The sequence below is a fragment of the Pempheris klunzingeri genome, chromosome 3, assembly GCF_042242105.1.
Source record: "Pempheris klunzingeri isolate RE-2024b chromosome 3, fPemKlu1.hap1, whole genome shotgun sequence".
In the NCBI taxonomy this organism is placed as follows: Eukaryota; Metazoa; Chordata; class Actinopteri; order Acropomatiformes; family Pempheridae; genus Pempheris; species Pempheris klunzingeri.
In genome coordinates this window covers 6,210,103-6,222,713 of record NC_092014.1, presented here as the reverse complement: position 1 = coordinate 6,222,713, position 12,611 = coordinate 6,210,103, and the positions used below count along the sequence as shown (strand labels likewise).

General features: G+C 42.0%; 1 protein-coding gene across 1 annotated transcript in view; it reads right to left on the bottom strand.

Moving 5' to 3' along the window:
* LOC139225666 (collagen alpha-1(XI) chain-like) overlaps positions 1 to 11,605 on the bottom strand; it is a gene marked incomplete at its 5' end in the record, with an annotated part of 29,458 nt that extends 17,853 nt beyond the window's left edge. Inside the window, 14 exons of the mRNA XM_070856480.1 lie at positions 602 to 658; positions 743 to 826; positions 1,359 to 1,433; positions 1,524 to 1,586; positions 1,774 to 1,815; positions 2,528 to 2,575; positions 2,711 to 2,839; positions 2,952 to 3,071; positions 4,082 to 4,204; positions 5,256 to 5,418; positions 5,594 to 5,715; positions 6,217 to 6,308; positions 6,414 to 6,581; positions 11,575 to 11,605. Of these exons, the coding sequence (XP_070712581.1) occupies positions 602 to 658; positions 743 to 826; positions 1,359 to 1,433; positions 1,524 to 1,586; positions 1,774 to 1,815; positions 2,528 to 2,575; positions 2,711 to 2,839; positions 2,952 to 3,071; positions 4,082 to 4,204; positions 5,256 to 5,418; positions 5,594 to 5,715; positions 6,217 to 6,308; positions 6,414 to 6,581; positions 11,575 to 11,605 (1,317 nt within the window). The remainder of the gene's footprint in view (positions 1 to 601; positions 659 to 742; positions 827 to 1,358; positions 1,434 to 1,523; positions 1,587 to 1,773; positions 1,816 to 2,527; positions 2,576 to 2,710; positions 2,840 to 2,951; positions 3,072 to 4,081; positions 4,205 to 5,255; positions 5,419 to 5,593; positions 5,716 to 6,216; positions 6,309 to 6,413; positions 6,582 to 11,574) is intronic.
* Positions 11,606 to 12,611: the final 1,006 nt, after the last annotated feature.

Here is a 12,611-nt window from a genome sequence, read left to right as displayed (position 1 = left end):
GCTTTCTTTTGAACACTTAATGACCTGGAGCATGCAGCCCTTGTTATGGCTTCTGCTTTGGTTTCTGCTGATCTCCGCCTGCTTTGGGGGTGAGTTCCTGAACCTAAATGTTTGTCACTGCCCTGGAGTTGCATGCAACAGTTCATTTGCAACAGAAAAAAGGCACCACAATTAATAAAGAAGGACCTGTGTTTAACTAAGCACTGGAAAAACTAAACTGTGTCATATTCTGAATCACACTATATGATATGTTTTGCTGCCTTGTTATGCATTTGTTGGCATAAAATGTAGATTGTCGTGCCAGTGCTGGGGCATATACTACCACTTTAAGTACATTTCCAAGTAATGTTCTGGTTGCTTAGGTGTTTTTAAATCTTGTTGCGTTTCTTGAAGTAATTTATTTTTTCCACTAAGTAGCAGAGCAGTAACATCACTTCATTGTGCTTCATCTAAAAAAAAAGAAATAATTATGCTGCATTCTGCAGTCGGTAGTTATTCATTGTTCACTTGCACTTCCCTGTCTTCTAAATCTGGAGAAAATCAAGCAGCGGTTGAACACATACTAAACACTAAGATGACAGCATGATGTGATCTCACTCACCAGTGGTCCAGGTCTTCCTCTGAGACCGAGTGGCCCCGGAGGCCCCTTCCTAGCCAGCTAGAGGAGCAGGAAGAAGGAGTCAGACTCAGTTCTGTGTGCAATTTATCACATGTGATGGTAATATCTCTGACATTTGTGCACCTTTGTCTGCTGCAGGATGGCCTGAGCCTGCGCCTCCTGCGCAGAAACCACAGTTCCTAGTTTTGGATCACCACCAGACTGGAACTGCAGACACACACACACACACACACACAAGCAGACAAGATGCTTTTAAGTTAAACTCAATACCCCACCCTGTGGCCAATATGTAGCACTGCTATTCAAGTCTTGTATAAAAAGGTGCACATGGGTGAAATTAAAGGAAAAATTTGAATAACTTAGTGGAGTGTTGATCAGCAGGAAAATTATTTGAATCATATCTTATGGCCTTCACAATCACTGGATGTCAACCAAAGTAAAAATCCGAAGTCTTAAGGAGATCAGCAGAACAAAGGGACATACTCATGCTTTCTGACCACAGCTGACTTATACTATATCAAGTAACACACTGAAGTGCTAACTTGAGTGTTTTATATGGGTTCAAGGTTAAGTGAAATTTGTGGCGCATTCGTCAGCCAGCCCATTTCTCAGTTACGACATTCAAACATTCCCATTTGCCCTGAGGTTCTGTTAAGGGTTAATAGGACCAAATAACTTTCATGGCAACATCACTGCAGCTTGTTAGGCCTCAGGCAACACAGACGGATCTTCATGTTACCGGTATGAGCATGATGTTTCCTGGGGGACCTGGTATCCCATCAGCTCCGTTGAGACCTGGCCGTCCCGGAGGTCCCTGAGAGGAGACACAAGAGGATAGTTAGGGAGACATGCCAACATGTGGTGGGCTCAGTCACTCACACAACAAACACAGGACAGTCCTCACCAGCTCCCCGGGATCTCCTCGAGGTCCTACCGGTCCTGTGACTCCAGGAGTCCCTGGCTCTCCCTGCACACACAGACAGAAACCACAAAAAGCCAGCTGAGTTTGATGGAATTGGGAACTTCTATTTCCATAAAAGTCATTGCAGTGGTAGTTGTGTCCATCTTTCCCACTTGCAAAAAAACTGTTTCTGTTCTTGTCTGAATACTGAAGAGAAATGTGTTTCAAGTTACATGCAGCAAAATTCACTAACCTCAGGTCCTGGAGGCCCGTGTGGTCCTGTAATCTGGGTTCCCTGCAGACATTTCACAGAAATTAACTTGTTTGGTAAAGGTGTAACCATTCATCAGGTGACACCAATTAATCTTTCTATTTTGCCACCAGCCCTATACGTACAGTCTGACCAATACAGGATGTTCCCTCATATTAGAGAGTTTGACCCAGTGAGAAATTAAATAAGATATGGACTGAGTGGGACCTTTTTTTTTTTCATCGTATGACTATGCACTGGTGGCATTTTAATGCAAATAACAATAAATTACTTCTTAAAATTTTGTAGAAAATTAATTGAGAAATTGTTTGTGGATAAAATAACCAGTCAAAAATGTTAGTGTTTGGTTCATATAGTAAATGAAACACCTCAAAACCCAAAGTATTTCCTCACACTGATGCGGCAAAAAAATAAAACCATTTCTCCATTTAAAAACGTATAGGCCAAACTTTCTGATTCATCAATGTTGTCTTATGGCATAACGCAAGAATCTGTCTTAAATTATTTTCCTGATCCAAATGAGGAAATATCTGGTCAACCACGCACTGGACAACAAGTATAGATATCAGAGGGACTGAACATCTAGTCAAAGAATAACAAAATTAGGAATGTGACCAAGCATTTGATGCATTTCTTTCTCTGGATATGTTTAGTTGGTGTCCAAAACATTTTGAGGACCAATATCAAGCCCACACTTAGTTGTGTTTTTAAGTCTGTCTGTGTGCGTTTTTCTCACCGGTCCCAAATAGCTCGGCTCTCCTTTCTGTCCTTTCTCTGGTAGATCCTAGCGAGAACAGTTGGATATAGACACATGAACAGATGAATAAGAGGCACAGAGGGGTTAATTTATTTTCTCTACACAGGATTTCTTTATGTATAACTGCACACAAATCTTGGTGTGTGATGATTCCGATGGTACCTGTGTGTTAACAGAGTACTCCTTTTCTCTCTCGGCCGGTCCATAGCGCTCGTCGTACTCTTCCTCATACTCATACTCATTCACATGGTAGAAATCTGTTGTGTTGTCGTAGTCTTCGTACTCTACGATCTGTCCATTAAACATACACGGAGACAAATGATGAGGGACCAGAGAAAGAGGGGATAAAACCACATAGACAGAAGGAAAAGCTCATGCTGCTGTTCTTCCTGCTGAGTCCCACCTCATACTCTGTGACATTAGGACCTGCAGTCACTGTGGAAACAGACAAGTCATCGTAGTGTTCACTGTAGTCAAACTCCTCAAACTCCTCGACCACGTGCTTCTTGGGCGCTCTCTCCACCTGAGCACCATAAAAGAATCAAAACAGAGATGATGCATGATGTAATTACATGTAACTTTTTGTTTTCATGGACACACAACCCAGACATTGATTCATATAACTGGTAAAATGATCAGAAATGTAATGTTTAGGACTAAAAGGATACTCATTGCTTCTTTTGGCAGAACTATCTGGCTGAGTGCTCTGCCACAAGACAGATGTCATGAAAAAGTCAATAATACATGATACAGCCCACACATGACAATGGTACAGTTAAGTCTTTTTATTTTAGCTCCTTCAGGACAGCCTGAAGCATGAAGGTTTCATCAAAGGGTTACGATGAAACAACTGAGCACAAGAACCAGGAATCCTGGAGTGTTTCGAGCTGTAAACCAGATGATAAATTAAAGCGCAGCAGCAGAGGTGGATTTGAAACCTTTTCCGGGAGTGTGGAGCGTTGGCACAAAGAATCTGGCAAAGTACACTGGATTACAAAACCATGTAGTGTGTTTCACTATGGATAAAGAGCAAGAAAGAGAGGGTGAGAGCTCGGAGGACACTGGTTGCTTTTTAAGATTTATTACCTCATTTTAAAATTGAAGTATCACACTGAGGGCAAGGAGATAAAAAGCTCATAGAAACCAAATAACGCAGAGCAAAATGTCTGTCTGACTCTCCAACGCAGCGAATGTCTCTGTTTAATTCATGTTACCCCAGAGGATTTTCGAGTGTGATATATGACCAAAAATAATTAAAGCATGAGTCATTTTGTCATATCTGCCTTCTAAACTGCCCATAAATACCTGTAATAGTTTTCTTCTTGCACCGAAACCTTGGGGGCACCTTAATGTTTTAAAACGACAGTCTGGATTTACAACATTCAACACCTGAGATGCCTCACAGTGTTTGTTATGCGTGGAATGAGCCCGGTAGACCGAAAGGCTTTATCGCGACTCTATTGCTCCTTGCGTGTTAAAGCGGACATGTGGTTCAACTCTCTCTGTGCGATTGGCTGTTAGGAGGAGACTTACCTCATCAGCCTCTGCTAATATGCTGTCGTAAGGCAAAGGTGCGTCACAGTCTGGGATGTAGTCCTGACAGTATGTCTCTGCTGCTCTGGGGTCGTCGACGATCAGCAGCTGCTGGATGTCTCCCTGTTATCACAGTGACACACATAAACAGAGCAAAGATCAGATTCAATGTGCGACCACGCATTAGCGTCATCATTGGTCCTCACTGTACGATATGTCATTAATTATATCAATACATGTCATCTTTCTCGCATGTCTTTATCTTTGACTGTATGTGTTCATTTAGTCAGATCAAAGTGCCGCTTTTATCGCGGCTCTGCAGTTAATCGCCTCCAGAGCTTCAGTCTCAAGTGGCGCCAGCACATTAAGTCCACGGACAGACACAAACTCTTTCTCCCTCTCGCTCTGTTTTACGCACACATGGAAGGGAGTCCAAGCCAAACATAGGCTGGGGGCTGTTCAGTTTAACAGATGGACCACCTGACATTGTACTGAAAACAAAGATCAAAGTTCACGTCACTTCTTGAGATAAGTCAAAATGACTTCACACAGCTCAGGACACACCAGAAACAGAACTCCTAAACGGTTTTACACAGCTACAGATTTGGAGGACATTTTGTGACATTTGAGAGCTTAAGCGGGACTGTGTTCATTTCTGCAGTAACTACTCATAAGCTCAGAAAATAAATATTCACATTATAGGATATGTACAAGTTGCTTGTTATAAGCTTGGCCTTTGCATGAATTCAAATCATCTGCAGCTTTATAAAGTTCAAGCACTCGAGGTTTGGAGCAGAGGTAAACATGCAGTACATCCTCTTAACCACTACAGGGCAGTGTACAGAGAAAGCCTTAATGTTTATTCACTTGTCACCATTTGATGGATGAATCAAACAAGCAGCAACAAGCGGAGGTACTTCCTTACCACACACATGGAGCTCACTGTGTGATCTCATTCTATGTATATTTTGCCAAGTTTTTTTTTTTTACTAAAGCTAAACAAAATGACAAAGTGCGTGGTGTCGAGGTGATGATCTTCCCTTTGCTATGTGTTTGAATCAGACACTTTCACCTCCATTCTCTTCATATTTTGCCTTTTGACTTTCTCCGTGTCTTTTTACGCATTAACTCATACGTGCAGTCAACACACACACACACTGACTCCGAGTCATACCTCAAACACATCTTCGTCCAGGAGTCGTGTTCCAAACACAGTAACCCCGTCAGTGCTGACGTAGGAGTCATAACCTCTGAGCAGGTCCAGGGTGTCCAGTTTGACACAGTCCAGGTAGAGAGTCACTGCTTGGCCCTCCACACTGTACGCTACTCTGTGCCACCTGGCGGAAAGCACAGAAGAGGAAATTAACCTTTTTTCCAACCTTTCTTTTCTGAGGGTTTTATGTTTGAATTTGTTTTTAGGATGCAGAGAAAAAAGGGAAAGTTTATGTCAAAATTGGAATGCAAGGCCAACTCAAAAGTGTGTGTCTGGGTGCCTGTGTGTTGGTTACCCACTTGCCATCAGCCAGGTTGATCTTTCTAAAGGTGGGGTAAAGCTCTGGAGGTGGACGACCCTCATGGTCCTCATACAGGAAGACAGGAGAACGGCCGACCTCCACACCAAGCTGCTGTGTGCCCTGAGACACACAGAGACACAGACAGGAGGAAGGAAGAGGGATGATGGGATAAAATGATGATTTGAAAAGGTTGTTTTCTTAAGAGACAACTAAAAAAAACTCTGGTGTACTTAGTTTCTTTGTATTTGGAATATACTGTACAATGGTCAGTTTAAATATAAATATAGAAATATGGTTTTTACATAATATTTACATTACTGTCAATTAATATTCATCAAATTATCAAAAAACTAGCTTAACTTATTTCAACTTTGAGGACAACATGAGATGCTGATCCCAGTAGGAGTGCCTCCTGCAGAGGGCTTGGTTGGTATGGATTTAGTTTTTTGCTAATTGTCAGACTAACGTGTTTGTTTGGTGGATCAATACGCTGAATTATCTGATTAAAAGGAAAAAGCTGCTCTTTTATCAACATAATTTACAATGGACACAGAGTTGTTACTTATTCAGTTGAGCAAAAGTGTGGATTCACCATCCTGACATAGCGAGTATGATGCGTACCTGCGAGTCGTACAGGGAGAGGAGAAACACCTGTGAGCCTTTCACGGCTCTAACTGTTGTCATCACTGAGAAATTCATAGGGAATGGCGAATCTGCAGGGGATGCACACATATATTTCTCAATGACCAAGTATACGCATACATACACTTTATTATCTACTCTGTCAAACAAGCCCACATAGATTTATGTTGACCTACCAGGGAAGAGCTGCCTGGTTGGCGCGCTCAGTTGAATCTTCTTGTCGATCTTAAAGGAGAGATCTGTCTCCTCTCGTCCCGTCCTGCTGGTGCACAGTCCTGCTTCCAACGAAACGCCCTCCATGTCCTCCGACAGCTCCAGGACCTTCAGGACATCAACAGGATTGGCTGAAAAGGCGCAAGAAACAGTGTGACTGAGGGGATCGGTGGCTGTGGTGATCAGCTGATCTTCTGTCGCTCATCAGTGCATTCGCCTGGCCACCATCTTCATTTGTCAGGGTGTCTATACAGAGCACTTCAGTCAAGGTACAGAAAGAAAAACGTTTATTATCTCTCTGACCCAAAGAGGTCACAAGCTGCAGGCAGCAGACATTTGACATGGCCAAAACAAACAACAATTATAGAAATATTTGTGCTTGTTCTTGTGTGCAACAATTACATCCTACTTCATTTCCTGCTGCGACAGAGTTTCACACTATCCCATTCTGAAAGAGCCTTTAGTCAGCAATACCTTGGCCGGCCTTGTGCCCTTCCCCGGCTCTACAAAATACCCCTGGGAGCCCAACATCACCACATCAGTTACACTTTGTCGTAATGCAGAAAAGAAAGAAAGCAAGAAAAACAATCTGACCCAACACACTCACCGTCACATTTCAAACTGCATGCATACAGGATATGTTTAAAAGCCAGTGAGTAAAAGTATGTTTTATGTTGCCTCTTAAAGATGCCGTAGGAGGGGAGGTCTTTAACATTGGCTTGGCCGCTGACAAAGCTTTTTCACCACATGACTTCTTCTTTAACAGAGCTACACCACGCAGAGACTGACTGCTGACTGCTACCAAAGTATAAAAAGAAATAAAAGCTTGGATAGGAACCAGAGGGTCTCTAATGACAACTGTCTGGGAGATGAAAAGCACATTTTGTTTGAATGTTTGTACTTCATTGCTGCTCTGGGCCATTGTCCTGTTATGACTGCACTGTAGATCTTGTTAGTACTCTGGACCATAAGGGCAATCAGTCTGATTCAGAGCGTCTGTCGTCACAACATGAGGGCAGAAAAGACTTTCTCCGATTCAGAGACTGAGGGAAATAATGTCAAGCTGGTTAAAACCTGATTGACAGCTGTTTATCAAGATGTCTCAGAGTGTATTACAGCACTTATACTATGGCCAATTACTCAAGATCCATTTCTCCACAGAGGCTTTGTTGAAGCTTGAAGCAAATTTACTGTTGTTATGATTACCTTTTGTTGCACATACTTTGCTAACTCATTTAGAAGAGTGGGGGAATTGTTGAGCAAAGCTATGATTTAGAAGTCTTGCTACACTTGTTTCAGAGAGTGTTTTAACCTCTTTTAGCTGGTTTTTGAATGTTCTCCTATCAACCTCTTTTCCAACCGAAAAGTTTGTTTTCAGCAAACAAGTTCTGATAAATGCATCATGCAATTTCCTAACCAACACCAAACACCAGAGTACCAAAGTAACTGACTATCTGATGAACTTCAAAAAGACGAATTTTCCTCAGCATTGGCATAAATACACAAACAAAATGTAAATGTCCACAACTGTTTGTCTGTTTTTGTGTGATGTTACCTCTGAGACATGTGGTTCACGCAGAACCTATAATTAAGCTACCTTGTAAACAAACTAATTAAATACTTTATCACACAGACCATGTGCTCGCTCTCTCTCTCTCTCTCTCTCTCCCTCTCTCCCTCATACTTGTTGCAGAAGCTTGTTGTAGTCACATGATAACGCCCATCTTGGCACTGACACATGAACCAGTCTGCATCACACAACAAAGGCTAATACCAGAGGGCAATAAAGTATACATGTGTTCTGACAATGATTCATCCAAAGAGCGCGCGCACACACACACACACACACACACACACACACACACACAGAAACACAAAGAGACATTTGGGATTCTAAAGATGTGGCAAAAGTTGTTGCTCAAGCAGAAATGCATATCATGTGCTCACACACATTCCTTTAAACACTGTGGACACAATGGTCACAGAGATCTGCAAAATGGACTAAGGAGAAAAAGATGGGATGTAAAAGACATGACTGGGGGAGAGACTTGAGAGAAATGTGCAACATATTGAAAGTAGAGGAAAACAGAGGAAGTAATAGATGGTAGGGGAGAGGAGGGCATGCCTCTACTGGTATTGCTTCTTTTCACACGTATTTCTAGGGCTTACGTAAACCCTCCATCTGCCTTGCACCTTTCAACAGACACATGCATGCAGTAACACACACACACACACACACACACACACATGAATGCACACAAGAGGTTGGCATAATGTCTGAGTCTGAGCGCCAGATGTATTCGCCGCCCATTTTCTCAGTTTGGCCATCTGTCTGTCTGCCAGCCAGCCTGCTGGCATTCTGTCAGCTTCTAATTCTATCGTTTACAGGGCACCATGTCCTTTACTGATATAGTCACTATTACACCCAATATTGTAAACTGTATAAAACAGCCAATACTGTGTGATTAAAAGGGCTGGGTCAGATTACTTTACTTTACTGTAGTCAATAATATAAATTATAATGCAGTTTTTGTAATTAGTTATGGGATCCATTGATTTCAAAAAAGTAATATAAACTGAATACAAAACATTTTATTCCACTATTATTCTTTTTTCTCTTTAAACATCTCAAAGCATTTTCAATGCAAACAAAATGCATGTGCCATATTCAGTATTTACAACTTACTCTTACAAAAGCAGTACCGGCACATACTACAGCTATATTGTGTGTATTCTACATAATGTTGGATGCTGCTTCTTTAAAATCAATATTCAAAATGTAAATTTAGAGCAATTTATTTCACAATTGTCATTTTTAAAGACGCAATCAAACGTTTAATTAAGTATTATAACATAACCATATTGCATTTTTTTCGTTATGGACTGAGAAACAGAAAGTTGACATGCAGGAGAATATTTGCTGTCGGTGAGGCTAATTTCCAAAAAGTTTAACTACTCCTTTAAAATTCTCCACTCGATTTTATTCTTCACATCAGAGGCTCATATCAGAAGTCTTTTCCCATGAACACAGTGACCCATCCATAGGATTGCATTACAATATGTAGAGGGTTTATTTTTCTGGTCAAATGTTACCACGACTACCTGCTAACATGCTTTTCTTAACATGCTGGTGATCACACACATTAGAGCAACTCCTCTTGACACTCTTGAGAAGTTTGTACAAGAAGAGGGGCTTCAGCCATACATACCAAGAAATGATCGGCAGCACTGACATCTGAATGCAGCAGAGGACAAGATGAGACATGGAAGCTTTGCTCTTCCTCTGTATGCCTTTAAACACATCAGGTAATGTTTCCCTAAACTGTTGATGCAGAAGTATGTGTGTACAAGCACAACACATTCACATAATGTGGACATGTGCGCGCGCACACACACACACACACACACACACACACACACACACACACATATTGTACTGTAGATAGACAGGAGGGTTCTGGTCTCCATCAGTTGCTGGTTTTATCCTGAGGCTCTAAACTGTAGAGTGAGGGGCACCAAGATCAACATGCACACACATGCAGAAAATGTCAAATGTAAGCCTCAACATAAAGCAGAGTGGCTGCTGACTATTCAGCTACAACACTGGAGTAGAAGGATAAATGAATAACTGGATAAATAGATAGACAGGCCATCTGATCAAGTGATCGATCGGTCACGGCCACCAGGAACTCTCCTGGTGCTCCTGTGGGGTGCTCTCGCAACCGGAGGTGGGTGGGGGTTTATGACCAAACAGAGGAATGCTCTTGACTGTCAGAGTCAGTCACGTGACCTAAATCCAACTAATCATGTGTTTCACCTGCAGAGACTGAAGTCAAAAAGCCCTTGAAACAACCAAGAAATGAAGAAAGCTGCAGCACAGACGAAAGAGCAATACAAGTATGTGCCTGCTGGGGACAGCCGTTATATAATAACAATATATAATCATTTGTCCAGTTACTTACCAACCCTTTAGTACTGGGACCAGTGTATGAAAAAGATTATATCACCTTTCATCTGGTGTGGACATAAATTAAGAGTCAACACTTGATCCTCATAAGCATTTTTTTCCATTTCAAATCCAATGCACTGAAGTCGAGAGGCAACAGGATGAAGAATCTGCCTCTGTCTAATAATAAATCTTTCAACTGGGCTCTAAACAGGGTAGTGCAGTTCCAACTTTCTTCTCTACCAATCCTGATTCAGCTAACTCATTGTTGATATCAAATCAGATAGCAGTGTTGTCTCACCACATCTACTCATCTACAAATGAGTTCCACACTGTGTGGGACTTCTAACTGACCGTCATTTGTATGATTTTATCACACACTCACACACACTTATCTTGTCTCTCTTGTCTTATGCTTGTAAATAAGCCTATTCTTTGTTCTCCAAAATCAAAGTCACTGTATGACGTAATGGCCAACAATAATAGAGCACAGAGCCACATAAAGCAATGTGAAGCTGTCTGAGGAGAGTGCTGCGACTGACAAATATTGATGCAGTCTTTGATCTGCGTTGGAGAGAAAAAGTGACTTTGCTGGAATGAATGAATGTAAAACCCCGTGTCGTTTATTTGGATCAAGAGGAGAAAAGATTACGAAGGAGATGCTGAGACTGGAGATGACTGAAGTGATCCCAAAATGAGTTCTCATCATTCGTAATCTCATCAAATGAGTTCCACACTGATGGCACAAGTGTTGAACTTAACAGATCTGTTACAAAATGCCGGCAGACAAAAACGTGAAGCAGTGAAGCAGTGAAGCAGTGAAGCGTAAGTGGAGGCTACTGTCTTTTCCACATTCCACACAGGTTCCACATTCATATGTAGAGGACACACGAGTAAGTGGAGCGGTGAAGTAGAAACACAGACACAAACAACACACTGACACACACAGACCACTTAACGGGCAACACATTGGAAAGACGATGGATTTTCTGGAAACCAGATGTATGTCTGTGTGTGTGTGTGTGTGTGTGTGTGTGTGAGTGAAGTGCTTTTTGTGTACATGTGTGGCTGTACGTGTGTGTTTGTGATTAGTCTGTAATTAAGTCGGTAATGGCGAAGAATGCAATAACACGCCTTTTGCAGAAACGAGACCCAATGTTTAGGTGAGCCTCCTACACCACTGCACCAAACACACACACACACACACACACACACACACACACACACACACACACACACACACACACACACACACACACACACACACACACACACACACACACACACACCACACCAGAGTTCAGGTCCCCCACAGAGGATCTGCCCCAGGAACCCGTCATTACAGACCTTTACCTCTTTTACTCTTTCTCCTGCTCACTCTCTCAAACGTCCCTGTCAAACATCTGACATGGCGCTCCTCAGAGACTAAACCAGCCAAATGATAAAAAGACAGCGATGAAAAGCAGAGAGAGAAAGAAACGAGAGGGAGAAAGAGTGCAAAGGAAGAATAGGATGGAGGGACCATATGTTTTCTTTCCTCTCCCAGTTCAGCTGGTACTGATCAAAGAAACACACTGGATACTCTCCCCTGCTGTCACACACACACACACACACACACATTAACTTACTTGGATGAAACCTTAATATTAGTGGCAGAGAGAGGTAATATGGAGCCAGCAGACAGACAGACATGTGCTCCTTATCTCCTTCTAGGAATCTGCGGCACTCATGTTAAAATCACACAACATCTCCAGTCTCAGCATCTCATTCGTAATCTTTTCTCCTCTTGTCCAAATAAACAACACGGGGTTTTACATTCATTCATTCCAGCAAAGTCACTCTTTCTCTCCAACGCAGATCAAAGACTGCATCAATATTCGCAGCACTCTCCTCGGACAACTTCACATTGCTTTATGTGGCTCTGTGCTCTATTATTGTTGGCCATTACGTCATACAGTGACTTTGATTTTGGAGAACAAAGAATAGGCTTATTTACAAGCATAAGACAAATTTATAGCACACAGGTCCGCTATGCCAGAGTGTAGAGTGTATGATAGAATCATACAAATGACAGTCAGTTAGAAGTTCAGCGTGTGCAGCAAATGGTGAGTTCGCTTGATCAGAAAAACACTGTCAGAACTGCATGCACAAGACAAGCTAAACAAATAGCCTAGCCTCCAGGTACGAAAAGTGAAGTCAATGGGAGAGCCCTTAT